This window comes from Belonocnema kinseyi, chromosome 5, assembly GCF_010883055.1.
Source record: "Belonocnema kinseyi isolate 2016_QV_RU_SX_M_011 chromosome 5, B_treatae_v1, whole genome shotgun sequence".
Classification (NCBI taxonomy): Eukaryota; Metazoa; Arthropoda; class Insecta; order Hymenoptera; family Cynipidae; genus Belonocnema; species Belonocnema kinseyi.
Genome location: NC_046661.1, coordinates 51322435 through 51346721, shown reverse-complemented (window position 1 = coordinate 51346721; position 24287 = coordinate 51322435). Strand labels below are relative to the sequence as shown.

Below are 24287 nucleotides of genomic sequence, written 5' to 3'. Positions count from 1 at the left end.
GTGATCGAGGAATGTCCGCTTTTTCGCCTCGGAGCATCTGGTAACCCTAGGTGCAAATAATTAATTTCTGACCCTCGCCTAGCTGATCAACGCTTAGAGAATACAAACGTTCAAAAAACAGAGAGGTTATTTTAATCATAAGTCAGTGGATGCAATCCCAGCCAAATCCTGAAACTTTTCCAATTATTTAGAAGTTTTAATTGTCAAAACTTATGTTGATAAAGCCGATCAGTGCTTGATTTTGTACTTAATTGGGCTTAACTTGGGCTCACCCATAGAACACCCAAAGTAACCACTATTCTAGCAAACAAGTCTGGTCGCACAAAATGTAACCCCAGTTATATCGATAGAGGGCAGTAGAGAGATGAAATATCGGCTGTAGTCAGCTGCTATTTACTTTGGTAAAGTTATTCTAAACTGAATTCGTTTAGGAATAAATAAACAAATCGGGATAATTTCGATGAAAAATGTCGTGCTAGTAATAAATTAGGCGCACGGGTTGAAAAATAATGAGCGATTCGAGTAGAATCTAGAAGTCATATTTCATTTTTATAAATAAAAATAATTCTTAAACTATAAACTTACATACACTTTAAAAAAAGTTGGTGTCAATTTACTTCCTGCGACGATGGAAATTATTCAACCAGCGTGGCACATAGTAAATAAGCAGAATTCTGTAAAAATACATATTTTTCTTCTCAACCTGCATCCGCTATTAAAGAAAAACATGCAGGACGTAAATTTCCCGTCGTTCACCGTGAAATTCAGTACGGGTCGTATTATGTATATAGTAGTATATTAAATATAATATAATTTTTATATAATAACCCTTTCTAAATTTGCAAGTTGTCCAAAATCTGAAAAAAGGTTAAAATCCATATGACAAATATGAAGTTATATTACAGTTATCACTATTTTTATTCAAAATAACTTATTCGACTTGCTGAATATGTTTAAAGGTAATTTTTCCTGAAAATAAAATACCACAGAAGCGAACCATTATATTTTGCCATCTTAAAATGTTTTGATTTTCATAAAAAGTCGCGATTGGCTTGGCCCTCAGGGGGGGGGGGGGCGCAAAACCGAAGAAATACAGATTGTTAGAAATAACAGAAATTTCTTACAGAAATATGATATAATATAATGTAGGACTCAAAATGAAACAAATGGCCCAATTCAACATCTTACAAACTTTGAAAAAGTAATTGCCTGTTTTTTATCTGAGCAAACGATTGGAACTTTTTTCATTTCATGTGAAGACTTCATCGTCCGCGAAATATTATTAAAATCTGTATCCCTCGCTGCGCGGCACTCTTAAAGTTTTTCTTTTCAGGGTTCTACTGGAACTGGTGGAACTACTACATGTCCAGGTGGTTATGTTCTCTGTTGCACAAATGGTTCGGGAAGCGTGATCGACAGTACCTGTGGACGACGGAAATATACTTCATCAACTGCACTGCCAATAGGGCAAGCAGCTTATGGTGCTTATCCCTGGCAGGTTGCACTTCTACATCCAACAACTCACCAGTTCCTTGGCGCTGGAGTTCTTATAAAGGAAAATTATATCCTTACTGCTGCGCACAAAATTTATAATTTGTAAGTAACCAAATACCAATCATTTATCACTGAAAGAATTGAGACACTGGTTCAATATTACGAAACTTATTCTATCAGAGCATTCGTGTCTGTTCAAAGAACAGAGAGGAAAGCGCTGGTGTATAGAAGCGAACCATATCAGCTGGCGAGACTTCCGTCCCTTTTTTTCTGAGTGCAGATTCACCAAACGAGCTAAGGCGGCGCATTATGGGAGCAAAACGTAAATTTTTATCAAAATAAAGTAGCTCCTCGTACGAATGGCCAATCTTGATGAACCAAAGTGCAAATTTTAGGTTTTTAGTTGTAGAATACGAGAAAATTGGTCCGAAATGCGTATTCGGCTTTCCCGGCCCGAAAAATCAATGAAAACCGGGAAATTCAGGAAATACCGATTTTAACCGGGTGATATGATTTAAAAAAATTATTTTTCGGGTAAAATTGAGGCTGTTTGTTTTTCATATGCATAAGTGCAGTATATGTACTCATATTCTGTATCCCCACCCTACCCCTCACCCACTTCTAGACTGTTAGGTGTACATTTACTTAACTTTTCAGATATCTCTGTTTAAATGAAAAATACTCATAAACATAGCACATAGAATAAAAAGTCGTAGATTACTCAAGATTTGTACATTTTGATGAAAATCTGTAAATTTTACAGTGTCACATAGCCTAAAAAGTGTGTTTTAAATTTAAAATTGCCCTTAAATATTTCAGATCCAGCTCCATCTCTTCATCTAAACATACTTCTAGAAGCAGATATATGTTTGAATGTTTTGCTTGAAAAATTCGTATTCTACACTTTTTTACATTCTCATCATTTATGATTGAGAAAGTATTAAAATTGTCGGAAATTTGACATTACAATTTTTCAACGGATCTACACGTTTCGAGACCCCCTGAATCCGAAAATCAAGTTTTTACGATGGCATATGTCTGTCTGTCTGTCCGTCCGTAAACACGATAACTCTCCAAAAAATGAACGGATCAAATCCATCTTTGGCACATATATTTTAGGTCCGGAAAGAAAGGACGAGTTCGTTAACCAGCCACTTTTGATAAAAATTCAAAAAGTGAGCGCATTTTGAAAATGTTTGGGACCACTTTTTTCTGAATTTGAAAATTCTATCCATGGATATTTATAGTATTATAAAGAACAAACAATTTAACCTTATGACCTTTTTTTGGATAACCGACAATCAAAATTTTGAACCAAAAAACGCACGATATGAAAGAAATTAAAGAGAACAAAAACATTTCTTTCTGAAAGTTTTACAAGATTATCACAACAAATTTTTTTGAAAAATCGAAAATTCAAATTTTGATTGCCTAACAAATAATGAAAAATAAAAAATTCCATTTTGTGGTCAAACTATGTAAGACACGAAAAAATATGAGTTAACAAAAATTGTTATCCCACAAAAGATCTGTAATTTCGTTAAGAATCACTTCTTAATAGGACGCGTCCTTTTTTTTATTTGTGAAAAATAACATTGAAAATAAATAAAATAAAAATGTGTGGAAAAACGACGGAAGTTACGAGAAAAAAGATTGAACAAAACCTGTTTGCAAATGTCTGTCAAAAATCGAGCGCGCAACACGAGTGTCACGATGAGAATGTGTACCTCAAAGCCTACAGAGCTTCGAGAAACTTAATCTTCGACTATACTTAATTAGGTAGATAATTCATAATATGAAGACACATAAAAATACTGCCACCTAAAAGAGATTTTTTTGATAAAGTTTAATTCACGCATTCCAAATGCAAAGAACAAATACAATAAAACGTACGCTAATTTTATACTTTTATTATAATCAAAATTCAAATACGAAAAATTACTATCGACCTACTTATATTTTGAAAAGAATCTGTACAAAACAAAAAACAGAAACAGTTTAAACAGAATATTAAAGCTAAAAAAATTAGACTACTTTACAAAGAAAATAAATTAAAAAGGTTAATAAAATAAATCAATTTAAACAATTTTAAGACTTGTCGAGTTTTAAATGATTCCATGTACATTTTAATGATTAATAAAATTTTGTTGTTTACAAATGGATCACATTCGCTTTTTTATAGAACTCGAATACTGAATAATTATTGTATAGTTTCGCTAACGAAACTTTTACGTGATCGATTATACAAAAAATGTGTATTACATCATTTCTGTAACACATGTATATGTCGTAGCCCAATAGCCGACCCAGTCGATTAGCCGACTAACTGGGCTGTCGGCTATTCGATGCTGAATAGCCAACTGTATACCTGCACCTCCTCACGTTCGTCCAGTGGACGGATGAATTTAGCCAACATTCGGCAGGTCGGCTATTCGAATAGAGCGTTTCAGCCCAGTAAACGACTATACATACGGTTTTTCATGGAAATATTCTGAGTGAAAAATAATAAAAAGAGTTCTTATTAGAAATGTTAAGCCATTTACAATTTAAATAATGTAGTTACGTGACACGAAGTGCGTTAGTATGGAAATCTTAAAAAAAATCATGCGATTCTTAAAATGGACAAGGAAAAGTACCAAAAAATACTGTGTCTTTTAGAAACATCACAGAAAAAGTTGTAGAAAAAGCTATTTCAAGTAAAAACTGGATAGTTATAATTAAGAAAACTATAAAAAATACTTGTTCAAATCGTTAATTTTATAATGACTATTGCTCAATGCTTATTTTTTATAGAAGACAGTCATATCCTAGGCCTATTGAGCAACATTCAGTATAAAATTAACAATTTTATCACTTATTTTGCATGGTTTTCTTAATTAAAACTATCCAGTTTTTACCCAGAATAGCTTTTTTAAAAGATATTTTATTGTTTAATTCACTTTGTCACAATTGCATACTTTGTTATAATAAATAAACATAAATTCTTGAATAAAAAAGCATTAAAAAAAGACACAATATTCTTTTGTTTTTTTCCTTGCCTATTTTAAGAATCAGGTAATTTTTTATTTAAGATTTCCGTACTAACGTACTTCGTGTCACATAACTACATGCAAAAAAGTATGAGTGGTTGGAAGGGGGGGGGGGGGGGTTTATAAATGTAATCTCGAGAATTCTATGACTTTTTGTATTCTCTATTCTTCTTTTATTATTTTTCATAAGAGCAGGGATACCTGAAAAATTAAGCATATGTGCATCTATCCGGGCAAGAGTGGGTGAGAAGGGAGGGTGGGCGAGGGGTATATAAATGTAGTTTTGAGTATTTTATTACTTTTTTATCCTCTCTACCCGGTAATAAGCATAGAATAGAGAAAAATTAATAGTTTCAGATTTCAGCGCAAAAGTGAAGATTATTCTATTATTTTGAATGCGCGATTCTTCCATCCCTCCAAAATGCCACAATAAGAATAAGATGCCTCCTAAACGTATTCACTTCTATTTTCATAGCGACTACCACACAGTTTTCTATTCTAATAAAGAGAACGCGTTTTCAATATATTTAATTGCTTCTAACTGTACTGGTAACGCACCTCAGAGAGATATTTTTTGTTCCTCAGAAGTGGTCATATTTTGATTTTATTTAATTCCTTCTAATTAGTTCACAAAATATGTGTAATAAGTTGTTTTAATTCCTTCATGCCGACTGTAAGTTCTGAAATTTTAATTCTCACTAATTCAACTCTGCCTCTCTAGAGTTAAAATTATTTAAATTCACACATATGAATAGATTTCTTTGTTGCATTTTTTAAGACGTTTAAATAAAATATAAAATTATAAATAAATATAAATTTGAATATGTTTCAAACTTATAAGTTATAAAAAGATTTAATAATGAAAAATAGGCTAAATAATTTCTTTCGTAAAATTTTACTATTAGTAGTTTTTTGTTTGCCGTTATGATACCAAAAGTTTAAGCTCATAGCAAGAACTGAAGAAATGCGAAAATCAACTAGCGATTGCATACATTAAAAAAAAATAAGACTTAAAAATCAGAAGATTGCTCTTTTACAAAATGGAAAAATGTCATAATTATTTCACTATATATTATTTTAATTGATTCTTTAATGAAAAATTATTAAGATACCAAGCACGAAATATGTATTATCATTCGAGAAGAAAAAAATTAGGTTCTGAAATATCATGATTCAGGGTGACTGCTTGACCGGGAAACTGGGAAATGACCGGAAATTAATTTAGACCGGAAAGTGATAGTGAATTTTTTCTTTGACCGGGAATTTCACAAGTTTTTAGAAGAAAAATCTATCCAATCACTTGAAATATCAAGAATTTTATATTACAATATATATAATACAATTTAGCTTAAGTTTGATTGAAACTTTTTTTTAATGCGAAGCGTAATTGTTAACTTTTTCAAAAATGAAATCGTTAAGTTTACAATGAGTAATTCTAAAATCTTTTACCATAACAATTTTCCATTTTCGATTTTCATTTTTTAGGGTACATTTTCCATTTAAAGAATTTTGAAGTGCAGTTTTGAAGGCTTATATTTATAAAAGATTAAAAGCTTTTGCGATTGGAATTTTTTGACAAAAAACGTTTTAAGTTGATCAACTGTAAATATAAATTCATTGATGATTTTAAAAATTAAACTTTAGTTCGTGTATTCGAAATTGAATAATAATTGAATGATTTTATGGGGCGATTCTAAATCAGTTAAAATTAAACAATTTACAGATTTTGACGTTAGAAATTGAACTACTTCAATTTAAAGGACTTAGTAGTTAATCAAACGTAAACTTTCGACTTTAACTTCATAAACATTCTGTTGTTTCAGTAGAAAATATACCATTTTTAACCTTTTCAATTTATAAATTTTTAATTAAGAAAAAGAGCAATTTTTTAATAGTCAGCAATGTTTGAGTGTTTATTTAAAATGAAATATTAAAAACTAAACAATTCGAAACTAAATTGATTGAAACAGAAAGCCTTGAATAGTTAAAATTTCAGAGAACTAAACTCAAACTTAGAACGTCACAATGTTAATTTTATTGTTCTGTTCAAAAAAATGTTTATTTATAAGTGAAAATGTTTAATTTCGCTGTGTGAATAACAGATAAAAATTTATTCATTTCGAAAAAATGCGAGTAAGTTGAGGAAATACTTCTAATTTTGTTAATTAAAATTGTGAACCTTTTAAGGATAATGAAAGGTTTTAATATAGTAAAAAAATTGTCTTAAGATTCCTGGTAAAATTCAAAATGATTTTTTTATTTCGAAAAATTAATTTCAGCAGAATATTCACGAAGGAATAATAAGGAGACCCAACTGCCAGTTGGAAGCCATCTGAAACTGGCAATCGAAACATTACCGTAAGTGATACGCACATTACAGGACGATCATAGATTTGAGTGCGCAATTGTCCTCTTCCTATACATGGAAAAGTGTGCTAGTGCGAAAGTTTGTCAAATTGACGTAAGTTAGGGCTTATGTTGACCATCGTACGAAAGATATAGAAAATAAATATATAAAGGGTATTTTTGATACTTTTTTGAAAAATGTGTGAACAGATTTTGAGAAGGAAACGTATAGGTAAGTACCTTTTAAATTTGTAATATGATAAATAGGCTAAAGATTCTCAAGGCTCGATGAGAGTTTGGTAAAACAATAAAATATATTAGACGTTTATTGTACTTACAGTGAAGGCTTTAATGAAACGAAGTGTATTTGCCTTCTTCGGCGTGTAACTTCGTCCACAACCCGGAACTTGACACCTCATGGCTTAGAACACATTTCTGACACTTGCATCAAAACAAACAAACAGAACCTCTCAACTTACGTCAATTTGACAAACTTTCTCACTCGCACACTCTTCCATGTAGAGGAAGAGGTCAACTGCGCCCCTGCGCACTCAAATCTAAGATCTTCCTGTAATATGCGTATCAGTTACAGTAATGTTTCTATTGCCAAGTGGGGGAACGGTGTTAGGTCTCCTTATTATTCCTTCGTGAGAATATTTAGGAATATTTCAAAACAATAGCAAATTTTAATAAAGAAATAACAATTGAATGGTTTGCATTTGAAAAAATAGGAATAAGTTTAAGAGATATTTAGAAGTTTCGAAAAAGTTCAAAAACAAGTTGAAACTTTAAAGGATGTCAAAAAATTTTAAAAAATGTAGATTTTCTAAGATTTCAAAAAAAAAAAAAACTTAGAAGCTTTTCAAGCATTTTGAAAGTTTTCCAAATGTAAAAATAATAACGTAAAGTTTCCAAAACATTTAAAAGAAAATTTAGATTTTTAAAGATTTTAATACAACATCTAGTAGGTTTTTAGGCATTTTAAAAGATTTCGAGATCATGAATTTTTTTTGGAGGTACCTCGAAATATTTAAAGTGATTTATTAGTAAGAAAATATACTTTCATAAATTGTTTTAAAAGATTTTAAATAAAAAAATTTCTATGTGTAAATAACAATTGAACAATTATTCATTTGCAACGACTCGAAATTAAAATCATTTAACTTTTAATTTAAAAAGTGGTCGATAAAAAATTTTAATCTTGCAGTTTTTAATGTTTTTAACATTAAATTGTTTGAAATGATATAATTTTTGAAAATTCATAAACTTGTTGATTTATTCTTCAATTCAGAACATTGATAATGATAGCGCTCATTTATAAATAATACCAGTTTGATTCGTTAAAACGATTTTCTCATACAAATAATGTATTAAGAACAAGAAAAAATCTGCTTCAGCCCGGATTTGAACCGGGTGAAGAATTCGGCGAAGTTGTCGGCATATGGACAGTATTTTACGAATAGTAAGCTGTTGTGTTCTTCGTTCTCAGCAAAAATGTTTTTTCCTAAACGCTATTGCCGATCACTGACACATCGAAGTGCCGATAACTGAAGCAGCCAGATTTCTGACTTTCCGATAACCCATGCATTCTCGTATTTATAACTTCGAACTTCTTATAACATACATTCTAATAGGATATGTCACAAGTAATAAGTAATTTACCTTTCTAAAGGTACGCTTTATTCGATAAAATCCATTTCTTAAGCTCTAAATATGTTTAACATAGTTATTTAAGCATTTGAAATCTGAAATTCGCCTTAAGCTTTCGATAACTGGCACAGTTACCTTAAAGAGTATTAAGAGTAAAAAAATATTCTGTCAAAGGCAATTTGCAAGTATTGACACAATCATCATTCACTTGTGTCTTATCATGGGAAAGGTGGAGAAAATTTTAGTTTTTTCGAATCTTACTCTGTGTCGCTTATTATTATGTATTTTATTATTTCTAAACTTACGTCCTATTTTTTTGAATAATAATTATTTGTTTAAACCATTTTTTCAGAAAGACTCGGAGTTACTTTTTCAGAACGATTTGGTTTCGCTGCACAGAAATAATTTTTTAGAAAGTAAATACTCACAATTTAATGGAAAATATTGTTTTAATGATCATTCTTTAAAAAATGAGGACATAAGTTCTGAAATAAGAGATTACTCAATAATATGCGACACGGTTTAAGAGATTCGAAAAAACAGGAATTTATTATTTCTTATTTTGACCACTTTACCCATGAAAAGGCACAAGTGAATTATTATTTTTTTTTATTATTATTACACCATTAAGCCATTTCCCTTTCGGGGTAGGCGTGACTCACTCGGCAGGATTATTTATTTTTATATAATAACAAAGTCGACTTTCTAAAATCTTTTAGCTAATAGTAACTTTTTTAACCCATTGCTAAGCCCTAGCGAACCTAGTGAACGGAAAGGATACTCTATACAGAGTATCCTCATAGTAACCACATACACTGTTAGAAAAATCTATACGAGGTTTAATATACATGTGTGTGAAGCAAATATGCACTACCGCTACTGAAATGTAACATGCATTAGTTTAGTGGGTTTAACATACATGTGTATTAAATTTAATATACAGGTCAGTATAGAAATGTGCGTGAAAACTCAACGTGCTTTAATTTCTTTAAATCTTGTCAAATATTCTCAATTAAATTTATAATCTAGATTTTGTCGACTGAATTATTATTTATTATGAAAGTGCAATGAACGGGTAAAATTTTTTCTGATTTCGATTGTTGAAATTCGGATGCTACGTTAAAATTCCCATAAGAAGGTCACGGAGTAATCGCAATAGTTTTTTTTTATTATAACGGTAAAAAGGAATCAAAAGAAGCCTCTACCAAATACCCTTAAAGACCCCACCGAGTCCTCCTTCGGTTTATTCTTAAAAAAGTGAAAAAATAGGAAGATCTACTTTTAAATGGTTCAAGTTCGGATTCTACGTTAAAATTTCCATTAGAAAATCCCGGAATAATCGCAATACTTTTTTTGCAGAGTTAAACAATTTTAAAAATGTCATTAACTTCTGCCGAAGGTGACTTCAAGCGCATCCATAATAGCTCAAGTAGTATGTTGCGCGCGAAATTTAAAAATAAAATTCTCTTTCACTTGCATCACAGCGTTTTTGTCTGAAGTTTCCACTGATCCAGAAAAAATTCTGAAAGTTACCGACGGGACGCTCACTAACTGCTACTAAAAAAAGATGCACTTGAAGCCGCCTTCGGCCCATGTAAATGACAGGTATTTTATTTTTTAACGTTTTTAACGCTGGAAAAAAAAGTATTGCGATTATCCCGCGAGTTTCTAATAAAAATTGTTTCGTATAATCCGAATCTCTACAATTTAAAAGTTGATCTTGCTGGGTTTTTGAGTTTTTTAAGAAGGAACCGAAGGGGGACTCAGTGGTTAACTGAATGGGATAACAAGTGAACGTGTATATCTTCGAATCAACAATGAAAATGTGATGTGTCGAAAAAATAAAGCAGTGATATTTGTTTTCAGGGGTTACAATTTCATAATTAGACTCGGTGAATGGAATTCGGCAACTAATGTAGAACCATACATTGATGCTTCTCCCTCAGCAGTATCAATTCACCCGAATTTCAACGCTCAGAATCTTCACAATGACATAGCCGTTGTTCGGCTCGATAAAAACATAGCGATTGCTAGTTATGCCAATATCAACACCGCCTGCCTTCCAACAAATAATCCAACTGCCGGTACCAGGTATTTATATCACAAACAATTTCTTATTTGGCCTGCATTGGATGTTTTGGAACGTTAATGGGTGAAAATTAGAGAATTAACAAAATTTTATTATCTTAGAAACTTTTTTTTGGGAAAGATATGCGGGATTCATGTAAATTTTTTTTTCTGTTAGACCAGAACTAAATTATAATAAAAATAGTGATGAAAGAGATCAAGAAGGTTACTTTCAATTTAAATTCATTGTTGAGATGTTGATAAATAATCAATTTTATATTTCAATGCTTTTTAAACGCGCTTCAGAGGTAAGTATAATTTATACAAACTGTCCTAGATGCTTTAAATATATGTTAGGATTTATTTGAGCTATTGTTTGCAATATAATAAAGTAAAAATTTATTATTTATTTATTATTCATTTACCTGCTTTATATCGTTAATAGTATATTATATATCTAGCAGAGATACGTTATTTTTATCCAAGGGTGAGTTTGCAATAACGAGGTGTAGACACTAGCTGAATATTCTCTTGCAGAGGAACCTCGGAGAATCCTGCACATTTTAAGAAATTTAATCGATTTAAAATGATTTCTTCAAGTTACCAAAGAATCTTTTGAAATTCAATTATAAAGTTTAAAAATGTTCAAATCAAATAACTCTCTTTAAATCCCTTGAAATTCCTGAAAATCTATTTTAATACTTTAAAATATTTTTAAATTACATGAAGATCCTTAAACTTTTTTGAATTTTTTAAAAATCATCTAAAAAACTTTGTAATATTTTAGATTTCTTTACCGTTTTTTTAACCATATCAAATTCATTGAAATGCTAAAAAATCCCTTAAAATCATTTTAAATCTTTTAAACTCATAAAAAGTATTTTAAAGACTTTAAAATCAGGCGAAAGATAACGAAATTACCTAAAAACCCTAACCTATTGCATACATAAAGTTCAAATATTATTCTGAAGATATAAAAATGAAAGGAAAATAAATTTTAAATACATAATTTATTCAGAAATTTTTTAATAGAATATTTAATAAATCTTAATCTGGTACAAATTTCGGAGTTAGGTATTCAAAAGATTCTTCACTAACCTCATTTGCTATAAAACAAGTCTGAAGACGGCGACTAATGCCGAGTCGACGCGCACCTAACCGGCTCATCAATCTCGCATAAGAAAAAAAGGAAAATGGCGACCGTATGAACGGATCGCTTTTCTTGTGCTCCTATATATTTAAGGAATAATCTCCTTTTGTTTCTCTCTGTGATCTTCCCTTGTATTAAAAGGGAGGCATAAGGTGCGGTGAAACAAAAATGATAGAAATTTTCTGATTTATTTTGAGCGGACTCCAACTGCAACTACAAAAACAGGCGGGCGTCCACAAGATCGCTGGCCGCTTGGGCCAGCGTGATTTCTAAACATGGGGTCGTTTGGCCATCCGGATTCTGTCGATGTCGATACGGAGATAGAAGACACCATAAATAAGAAGGTTTTTGATGAAACCCAACGAGAGCTTCTGCTAGAGATGGCTTCCATACAGAACAATCGTAATTATGCAAATGTAGAATCTGATTTCGTGAGTTCTAGTCCTAATTTTATGGATACTGATCCTTCCACGCCTGTCTCATTTGAGCATCCGTCCAAACGCGCGAAGACACCTGTCAAGAGACCGGCTGAAGGCTTGCGAGAACATGATAACTCAAACAAATCCACGCATACGGAACTAAATAATTCTCCATCTAACCACGTGAATCCCAGACTGATAAACATGTACTCGAAACATAATAAGGGCCCATTTACCGTGGAAATAGACTCGACTAGTAATCCTCCCATCCAGATCCTCTCTTTAGGGAAAATCTTACACAAAAACTTTAAAGACGAAATAATTGAATGGAAAAAGAAGGGGCTAGGTAGAACCACAATCCTTTGCAAAACTGGCTCCGAAGCCAATAGAATTGTAGACAATTTGGAAAAGATATGTGCTAACCTTAAAGCTTTCATTTCTAATTTTTTAGAGTTACGCGTGTGGGTATTATTAGAGGGATCCCTATTGATCTGACCATGGAAGAATTGAAGGAGTGTGCCATCAGCTCCGTCCCTATTCTCGCGGCTAAAAGATTCGACTGGCAGGATAAAGAGGGTAAAAATATTCCTGGTACTACAGTCCTAGTGACATTTGATGGACAATCGCGTCCTCAGGACATTAAACTGTACCTCCACTTCTGTCGAGTTGATCCCTATATCATTCAACCAAAAATCTGCTACGGTTGCTTTAGACATGGACTTGTCAAAAATATCTGTAAAAACCCACGATGCCTTTACTGTGGTGGAAAGCCCCATAAAGAGGGACTACTTTGCCCTATAGGATCGGAACCCCCTCAATGTCTAACCTGCAACGGCCCCCACTGGGCTAGTGATAAAAAATGCCCCAAATTTATTTCTGAAAAATAAATCCGACAAATTGCAGCCCATCGTAATATTTCAATTAAATCCGCAGCCTTTATACATAATGAAGAGCGAAATTCTCTTGGTGGAATCGTAAATCTTTTACACTTAGCTCCATCTCAACAAAACGTAATTCAAGACTACTCAAGCCAACACTTTAACTTGTCTAATTTCCCTTCCTTAGGTGATGAAAACCTAAACTCAGATCCCATTCTCACAAACTCAAATCGTGGGGAACAACACAACAATTACACAATAAATAAACCCACTGCACACTGGAGTTGCTTACCCTCTTCTTTTTCCTCAACCCTCTCCTTATCTCCCAAAATCCTCAATTCTACTCAATCACGATCTTTCTCAAATCTGTACTCTCGGGATCGTAGTCTTTTCGGTAACGGGGTTTGTTTAGAAGATCGACCTCTAAGCTCGCCTTCTAGATCTCCCGCTCCCCCCTCTCCAAACATCAATACTGAAAACCTTTCAAAAATGATCTCTTCTCTAGTGGACTTGCTTCAAAGCTTTTCTCCAATCCTTTCTCTATTTAAAACATTAGACTTGAGCAATTAATTAGTTTCCTAACTAATACGAATATACAAGTTCCAGCTAGCAAATACTATAATTTGTAAGCCTTGGATGCCCTCTCCATTTCTTGCTCGTAATAATACGGTGCCTTCCTCTTACACGTCCGATGGGTAATCTCAAGAAATTAAGGATTTTTCAATGGAATTGTCGTGGTATTATAAATAAAAAAGGTAACTTGGAAAGAATATTGCATAACTATGATGTCGTATTACTGAACGAAACTTGGTTTCAAAACAAAAATAATTTCTTTTTGCAAAAATTTAATATACTTCTGAAAGATCGCCCCAATAATATTGGTGGTGCACTGATGATCGCAATAAGAAAAGATATTCCTTTCTCCCAAGTCCTAGTCTATGAAGTTCCTGAGTATCGGGATACGTTGGCTCGCTTCATCCCATCTAACTGGGGAGACCTCCTCATAGTTATTGTCTACAGAAATCCTGGAGCCCGAAATAACACCATTAACTGGAAAACTTTCTTCGATTCTTTCTCGGATCATTTCCCTTCTATTATCATAGGAGGAGATTTCAATTACCACCATCAATCCTGGAGATGTGACCATTCCTCTCCATATGGAAATAAACTGTTTAAGGCTATTGAAGATTCTACCTTTAATACTTTAAACGATGGTTCCGCTACACGTTTTACTCGAATTAAGGAAGCTAAATCGACAATAGATCTTACTATAGTTTCTAGTAATCTAGCTCCGTTGAGCTCCTGGAAAGTTGAACAGGACAAAATGGGCAGTGATCACTTTTCCATCTCGATTACCTTTGAGGTTTCCTTTTCTTACTATGAATTCTTTTCCCATAAATATAACCTCAAAAAAGTCTGCTGGAGTTCCTTTCATGATGCCCTTAAAGAAGAAAAATTTAATAATGAGCAACCTGATGGCACGCCCTTTTCAGATTTTCAAGCCTGCTTGAATCTTTTTGAGCTAATAGATAATGCCCTGCATATAGCGGGATCTAAAATTGAAAGTAGGCCTAAGCGAGACTATCCAAATTCTCCTCCATGGTGGAATGAGGAGTGTACAAAATATGAGAGATTAAGAAGGGCTAAACTTGGTAGATACCGGCTTAATTGTAAATACGAAAATTTTCTAGATCTCCAAAAATTTGAAGCTACTGCTAAACGAACTTTTAAGAAAACCAAAATATTAGGATTAAGATCTTACTGCGCATCATTATCTTCCACTTCTAAGACTTCTAATGTTTGGAGAAAGATTTTGGGTTTTAGACATAGACTTTTGACCTCTCCTTCACCCACTACCTCTTTAGCTAACATAGAAACCACCAAAAAGATGGAACAGTTCATTGATACATTATGTGAGTCTAGCTCCCTTTCAAATGATTTACCTCCTGTTCTACCTCTCCCTGATACTCGACCCCCCTCTGTAGAAACCCTAGCTTCTCATCCTTTCTTCATGCCTTCTAAGCTTCATGAGTTGAAACGGGCTATTAAAAACTCGAAAACAATTTGGATTCAGGAAGAACCGATCCTGTGCTGATGGTTTGGCTATTTTATCTACAGAAATCCATACTTCCTTCGCAGAAGATTTTTATATGGCTGCTCTATTTCTTAATGTGAAGGCGGCTTATGACAGGGTGGTCCTAAGTTTTTTAATTAATGACATGCGAGAGATGGGTGTTCCTTGGAAAATATGCAGGTTCTTTAAAAATCTGGTTACAGAAAGAAACGTCTTTTTTAAAGTAAATGGTTCAAATCAGGGCCCTTATAAATTTAAGAGAGGCCTGCTTCAGGGTTGCGTCTCCAGCCCTACGTTATATAACATATGTACAATTCACATTCATAAACATATTCATCCTCTTTGCAAAGTTCTACAATATGCCGATGATATCGTCATCTTCTTTTCATCACGAAACCTTGATGAATGTATCTATATCCTTTAGAACAGTCTCAACTTACTTCAAAACTTTCTTAAATCTAGAGGACTCAACATCTCAGTTGATAAGAGTAAATTAGTTATATTTAACTCAAACAAAAATCGAATCCCTCATGAGACCCACGTGTTATTTAATGATCAGCTAATTTCCCTCTCCTATGAAGCTGTCTTCATGGGAATAATATTTGGCTTGAATTAACCTGGGTTGCCCATTTTGCTCGGCTAATTGAAAGAACCAATAAAGTCGTCAATATGATTAAATTCCTTGGAGGAACTTGGTGGGGGGCCCACTCTAAAACCTTGCGTATGCTTTACCACTCTCTCATAAGAAGCTTTCTTGACTATGGATGTCAAGCCTTAAAGATTTATAAATCTAAATCCTATGACCAAATTTGCAAAATTCAAAACTGCATTTTAAGTCTTATCCTTGGTTACCGTAGATCAACGCCTATTCCAGTTATGTTTGCCGAAATTAAACTTTCTTCACCATCTATAGACTATCAACGATAGAAATAATGCGTACAACTTCAGAGAAACCTTCTCTTTACTAAATGCTTACATTTAACTTAATAAATTGGAACCCAAAATCATGTACTCATATACTCCTATCAATTATCTCTTGGATTACTCCCTTGAGTTTGAAACTCCTAACATCAATCTAAAAATCAGTAAAATGTTGATGGATAGCCCTTTTCCTAATATAGTTTTCAATCACTATATAGAAAACAATCTTAAAAACGAAACTATTTTTTATACAGACGGTTCCAAGAATGATGATACTCTATTAACAGGGATTGGAATAACATGTCCCCCTCTCCAAATTTTCAAAAAATATCAAATATTCCACCATTCCTCCATTTTTACTGCTGAAGCTATTTCCATCTCTGAAGCTTTAGATATTATAATTGAAAAAGAAATATCTACCCCCATAGTAGCTTCTGACTTTCGTAGTGTTCTATCAGCCTGCTTGAACTTTAACCACACAGAAACTAAAAACTTCCTTATCTACAAAATCAGAAACCTTCTTTTTTATGCAGAAAATAATAATATAAAAGTCAGCTTTCACTGGTTACCTTAATACAAAGGTATATTCAGAAACAAAGTTGCAGAAAAGGTCGACAAGTTAGCGCTAACTACCCGTACCCCTTTAGAGATCAGAATCCCTTATAATGACTTTTATAGACATATTTCTGATAAACTGTATAATCTGTCTAAAGCTGACTTAAAAGGGGACAGTAATCGTACAAGTGTGGGTCTTTATTTTTTCGATAACTATTTTTTGGATTCACCAAAACCTTGGTTTCTTGAGTCTCAATCGGAAAAAAGAACTGATATTGTTAATATCGCACGCCTTAAAAGTAATCATTATGCTCATGCCAGTAGTGTAGCTAGAAAGAACTTGCTAGAATATGCTGATTGTCCTTGTGGAGATTTTGACCAAGATATTAATCATGTTTTTTGGGCCTGTCCCTCTTTCAATGAACAGAGGAAAATACTAGAAAAATCCTTAATGAAAATGAGGAAATTCCCCCAATTATGTGTGGAGAGCTTCCTTTGTGAGCCTAATAGTTCTGCTTGTCATTTAATTCTTAAGTTTCTGAAAAACTGTAAATCGTTGGTTTAGCCTCTGCCACCTCTTTTAATCTTTACTAAACAACAATTGCGCCATCTGCACATGAATTTCTACAAATGAAATAAGCCATTACTCGGCATGGCCGGATAGGTCCCGCTGATATCAGAAAGGGGCATCTACACTACGGAAACTCAGATGTCTCTACAGATCTAGTTCTAAAGAAACTCACCAAAGGAGAAAGAAAGAAAGAATCTCGCATAACATGCACGGTGCAATACGTCGATTGGTATGGCTGAATCAAGTAAACACGCAGTGTTCTTTCAAATAGATAGTTGATAAAAGTATACGTCCGCGACAGCCATGATACCGAGGCATCAAATTCGTGTACCTACACTATAATATTTTGATATTTTATTCATATATCTAATACTGCACTTTTTCCAACTATCATTTCAGTCAAACAAACCTGGCGGACTTTTTTTTTGCAGCGTTACAAATTTTAAAAAATGTCATTAACTTCTGCTGAAGGTGACTTCAAGCACATTCATAATAGCTCAAGTAGTATGTTGCGCGCGAAGTTTAAAAATAAAATTCTCTTTCACTTGGATCGCAGTGTTGTTGTCTGAGGTTTCCACTGCGTGGCGCTAGCATCCAGACAAAATTCTTAAAGTTACCGACGAAACTCTTATTAACTGCTATTGAAAGAAGATGCACTTGAAGTCGCCTTCGGCCCATATAAATGACAGGTATTTTATTTTCTATAGTTTTTACGGCTGCAAGAAAAAGTATTGCGATTACTCCATGAGTTTCTAACGCAAATTTTAACGTAGAATCCGAATTTCAACAATTTAAAAGTTGATTTTGATGTTTTTTTTTAGTTTTTTAAAAAGGAAACGAATGGGTACCCAATGGGATCTTTACGGGTACTTTGTAGAGGCTCCATTCGGTTTCTTCGATTCGTCAGGAAAACTTGCCTTGTCATATTAGTCTTGGTGATGTTCTTATACGTAGGTTATAAATCTCAAATTCGTATGGCTGAAACAGTACAATTTTCTTTCTAATTTAGTTAGAAATTCTCATATAAACTCGGATTGCCATTAACCTCAAATTATTTCTTTCAGTGTATGCGGAATATTTCCGCTGCTCATATTACCCTGTGTGGCATTTTATCGGACTCTATCCGGTTTTTTTAACAAAAAAATTATTTCTTAACTAATTCTTACATAATCTTAATTTTGTATAGTTGTTCAGTACACATTTCGCCAATAAGGTACTGTATAAATATAAGCGCACGCTTAAACGCTTTGAAAAATCGCACTTGCTGAGGATTCGAACCCTACCTAAACTACCTAAACTGATACTCTACCGCGCGCTCTAACATATTTTACTATCGATGCACTTAAATCCAGGTTTCAAAATTTCGACCATGATTATAATTTAATTTCACTTCTTTCAGAATGGGCTCAATACTTTTGGTCTTTAAATATGCAAAATGTTAAAAAACAATCCAAAAGTAATAAATAATAAAGAAAATCAAGTGCAAAAATGTTTTAATTACTTCAATGGGCATTTTTACTAGGGCAGTCTTCTTATGTAAGTTCCGATAAAGCTCCAGATAGGGCCGCATAATATTACGTCAGGCCAATAATTCAATTTTCTATTTCCGATGTTCGCTTCAAGCTTGATAGATCCACGTAGAAAACCACTTTTCTCTTTAGCCGAAAACAGTATTCTAATGTAAGTTTCGCGAAAGTTCCAGACAGGTCCGCATAAGATTCTACCCGAAAAATAATTCAATTTTCCTTTTCCGATATTTACGGTTTTTGGACTTGCATGAAAAGATTCTTTTAACTTAAGTTCCGACAAACTTTCGGATAGGGACGGACTAAAATCTGAGGTGGGCTATCCGCACATTTATCCGTTTTTCTGTCTGATTATACCGGATCCTATACGTGATTTGAAGCAGGGGTAGCTTGGCTCTCCCGATAGCGAGTTGGATCTTAAAGACAATAAAAGGAAAGCCAGTTTATAGACGTAAGCAACATATGAGCTTTCACATTTAATTTCTGTCAAGGATACTTTACGTGTTTATGTACAGGAACCTGCCCCTCAATTTACTTCGCACAGGAACATATACATAATCATTCAAATGTTCCTTTGTCAGTGCAGGATTAGGTAGAGTTTCCTTAGCAAAATTCCTGCACAGGAACCATCAAGATTACCTGTACTGGTTCGTGTGCAAGTTCGTGTGCAGGAACATGTGCAGTGTCATCCGAAGTTCCTATAATAGAATTTTCAGATATACCCAGTGGGCACCGGGACGTCCTAAAGACGCCCTTAGAATGTACCTCTCTGTCATATGATTTGACGTCTTTAAGACATCCTCTGGATCTTTTCATGTCTTTAAAAGGTCCTCAGGCCGTCCTTAAGACGTGCGCCGAAAGACGTATATAGGACAAGCTTAGGAATTGTGTGCCCACTGAGTAGGGTCTATATGCCTCGTTATTGCAAACTCAATCTCGGATAAAAAGACTGTTTCACTCCTAGATACAGAATATGCTATAAACGCTAGAAAGGTTCTATGATAAACAATCTTTTGATTAAGAGCACACCTGTTGAATGATCCAATGTGACTGAGTGACGCCGACACTATTGCCAGTCTTATATAAGTAATGAACGATGTATACAACCGATATAAGTATTAACTTGTTATAAACTTTACTTTCTAATTTTTTTTTCAATATAAAAACATATAGACATTTTAAAAAATGTCGATTGATTGTGAAATAAGTAAGGAAATAAATGAATTCTACTTTAGGAAAATGTAGTCAGGGACATGTGACACGTACTGTCAGATTTTATCATTTAAAGTACACGGAGAAACCGATACCGCATGAGTTGCAATATGTACCATAATTCCTGCGCTATATATCGTAATTATCGCATTATAATAGCGTAAAACCGTAATATCGTAAATTGCAAGATTTTAGATTGTATTATTATTTTATTTTATTATGTATACGAGGGTTCTAGTAGTGGCCAAGCGATAATAGTGCACTATAATATCATACAAAGCTCCGGAACCTGCTTTTACGTTATAATATTGCCCTTTATTTCAATACAAAGTTTCTGCGATATCATTGTGCCATATCTTTTTCTCCGTGTATTTTAGGTGAAGGGAGGCCCATTGTTTTCTCGGGACAGCATATTGTTGATTTAATGATGTTCACACTAACACGATTATAAATAATCAGTTATTGACTAATTTTATGATTATTATAAGATAATATAAGACTATTAAAGAAGTAAAACCTACGCGATAGTTACCTATATCATATGCTTTGTCTGTTCTAATTTTTTCTTTTGTATAAAACTAGAAAAAAGTAATTTATGTATTTGTATAGTAATTTTTCAAAGGCACAATTTTGCTCCGTGTTCGCACCTTTGGGTTGAAGCAATTTCAACTGAACCGTGTACTTTTTTATTTTTGTGAACTAATCATCAAGTAAACATCAAGTCGAAAAACATCGTTGTAGCATAATGTTAAGTTTGGCCTAGATTATTTAGTTGTTAACCAATTAGAGAAATGGGTTGGTCGTTAGTATAACTCGCGTTGTCGACTGACGATTTCAAGTGCAGAAAACGGGGTTCAAGGTGGGATCAAAGATGACAAATTGAAGTGAGGGTGGTAGTGACGTAGTTGATGACGTAGATATACAAATATAAAACGCACTGTATGTATTTAATCTCTCCCTTTTACGGGTTTGAGGGCCTCCGCTCCCTTACATATATTTACAATTCCATCCTTAGTCTAACTTAACTACTAGTTATGTTCTACTCTTTCACATTACGTACGATAAACAATAGTAACAGTAGTGACATTAATTCTTAAACTGAGCGAGCTTCCAGGGCTTCCGTTTCCTCTTACCATAAAAAAAATACATTTTCCACGTTATTGAAAATAATTTTCGCTTTTTACTGTCCCTTTTCAGGATCACATGTTTGGCTCTGCCCTACTCCATTGTTTTCCCTTACTTCTTCCAATTTCTTCATCCATATCACTCCCTGTCCACTCCCATCATAGATCCATCTTACACACTCATCCACACTCAACTGTCCCTCTTTCTCTCCTGTACATCTCTCTAATACATGCGCCCATGACTCCATTTCGTATCCACATACTCTGCATAAATTCTCCTCTTCATCCATCCAATATCTGCATGCTCCCATTTCTTCTCCCATTCTAAACCGTACAACCCTACTCCATTTTTCTTCCTTTTTTATTTTTTGCAGATATTCTGATTCCGTCAACCCTTTGACCATCATATAACATCTATTGTACCTCGAATCTATAATCTTTTTCCATCTCTCTTCTCCTTGTTTAACTAATAGCTCTAACTCTATGTCCGCCACTCCATAACCCATTCTCGAATATTACACACCCTTCTCAATTTTCTCCTTTCTTCCTCCCATTGTGAATTGCCCACATTACCTCTCGCGTCATTTTTCCGAATTTCGCCGAAACATGATTGTACAATTCTACTTCCCTCTCCCCTTTTTACCTTCTCTTCAAACCTCCAAGCTCTCTTAATTTGTCTAGTAACCATATTTTCTCTTCCTAACTCTTCTTTTAACATATATCCTGGGCAACTCCAGCTTACCCCCATTACCCACCTCAGAAATCGCTCATGCATACTCTCTACTTTCCTACGTTCCTTCCATCCTCAGATCTCCACATCATAAAATAACACCGCCCACACCAACGCATCAAAAAACCAGACCCTCATTCTCCAATCGTTTTTGAACCTTCTTTTTCCTATACCCCACACTTGGCCCATTACTTTACTCGCACATTCAATTCTTTTCCTCACTTGCAGATCGTTTCCCCCTTCTGTCTCAAACCAAAAACCTTGGTAACAGATCTCCTCCACAATTTCCACTTTTTGTTCGTTCATCTTCCAAACTTAATTTATTTTGCTCTTTCTATTTCTAAAGCAAACCACCTTTGTCTTATCTACGTTCACTGTGAGCTCTTTTGTTCCCACATACTCTTCGAAGATTCTTATCATTAGGTTAATCCCCTTCTCATGATCTGCTAATAAAACTACATCGTCCGCGTATGCTAGAGAGTATAGTTTGCTATTACCCAAAACCGTTCCTCCTTTCCCTTTCTCCTTTAGCTTCTCTCAAAATATTCTTTAACAGAAGTAATTTTTATTTAAACTAGACGTATATCTTTTGTTGATATAAAAAAATGAATTCTTTGGCTGCATTTTCTTGATTGAAATACATATTTCTTACAATCAAGAAAATGATTTCCTGAATTCAAAAGGATTAGATTCGTTGAAATGTGATTAGTCATTCAAATCAATATATATTTGATTCAGTTCGATTCTTTGAAATGATTCGGGACACATTTGAATCAATAATTTTTCCATGCTTGGACCAAGAATTTAGGTTTATCGAAATCAAAGAAATAATAATTTTATTCAAAATAATATTAATTAAATTACAATATATTTTTTTTTGTCACAAAGTGTTCATGGGAATATAGCAATGGAGCATTTATTACGACGAAAAAGGTGTTGTGTTTACATAAATTCTTATTTCTTTAGTGGTAGAAAATATTTCATTTGATTACTATAATTAAATTATTCATAACAAATAAACATTTATTCCAACGAAGTAGTCATTTTTGTAAATCGTAAATTTAATCATTTGGCGTTATTTGTTTTAATTGGATACTTCTTTAGATTAAAGAAATATATTGTTATAATAAAAATCCATGTTTTTAATTTGTAGAAATATTTCTTTGGCATTTATGGTGTGGTTTAAATATGGTTTTCCGCCTTACAATTTTCATTTTATGATAGTGCCATGGTTAACGCTGTGGACTTTACACTCTATGGACCCAAGTTCAATTCCTGCTAGGGGTGGATTTTTCATCGAATTGTTCTATTTCAGGTCCATAAAGATTTTAAATTATGTGATTTGTTTTAATTAAATGTGTATATTAATAACAATGGTAATTATAATTGAGGATAAAAGAATCCAGTTGCTTATTTAGCAAAATATGTACAACAATTGAAGTACAAACTACTTTATTGCACTAGCGCATGGCCTAGGCCAAAGAAATATTTTTTTGAATCAGATATATATTTTTGTGCTTTCAAATATTCAGATATAAAATATTTGCTTGGCCTTAAAATATATTTCTTTCCTTCAATTCATATTTTCCCACCTCAAAGAAATATTCATTCCAATTCATGGCACATTCATTTGGAACAGTAAGTCATTCATTTGGTGTAAAATGTATATTTTTTGTCTTCAATTAATATTTCTTTGATTTAAAGAAACATTTCCCTTCGACCAACAGATCGTAACTATTTGCCTCTAATAAATGTTTCTTTGAAATAAACAGGACTTTTCACTTACTTCAGCCAAGTAAAATTCACTTATATATAATTAAAAATTTATCATAAGGACAACCGCAGGATCTCATGAACGTAAAATGGGTGGTTACAGTCTGTAACTGAATCAATACGACGATCCGGCAATAGTTTTTTACACACTAAGAACACGGAGCGACCCAAAGACTACCGCCATTTGCAATTTTCCCGCAATTGTTTTAGCATATTGTTGACACGCAGGGATGCTTTTCAGGCTATTAACGAGTTAAAGCTTGGCACCTAAAAGAGCGCCAATGATAAGGACGATTAGTTTAACAGAATATTCCGGGTACAATCGTTGCAACTTCCTTATAAGGTCTCTATATCTCTCTTTCTTTTCATTCTCCTTATCTATGATGTTTTTGTCAACTGGTGCCGAAAAATGGATAACGAACATGGTTTGCTTCTCGAAGTCAAGAAGAACCATATCAGGAATCGAGTGTGCAACCGAAACAATTGTCGAGAATATAAAGTTCCAGTATATGTGGCACTTTCCATCCTTGACAAGTGACTCGATTTCCCTAGGAGCATTTAGAGGAGCGATATTAAGGTTACTGCCGTACGAATGACATAGATGGTAATAAAGCACTCTTAGTGCCGCATTGTGCCTTTGGATGTAGGTCGTTCCCGCATGAGTTGGACAACTAGATACGAGGGTGGATTGATAAGTTTCCGGCCTGACCAAGAAAAACAACGTTTTTAAGAATTTTTTTTTTTATTTCTCAACATAATCTCCTCCAA

General features: G+C 33.5%; 1 protein-coding gene across 1 annotated transcript in view; it reads left to right on the top strand.

Annotated features, from left to right (window-relative positions):
• The window catches only part of LOC117172858 (trypsin-3-like), a 75566-nt gene that overhangs the window by 25550 nt on the left and 25729 nt on the right, over nt 1-24287 (top strand). The window contains exons 3-4 of the mRNA XM_033361121.1: nt 1334-1596; nt 10386-10610. Of these exons, the coding sequence (XP_033217012.1) occupies nt 1334-1596; nt 10386-10610 (488 nt within the window). The remainder of the gene's footprint in view (nt 1-1333; nt 1597-10385; nt 10611-24287) is intronic.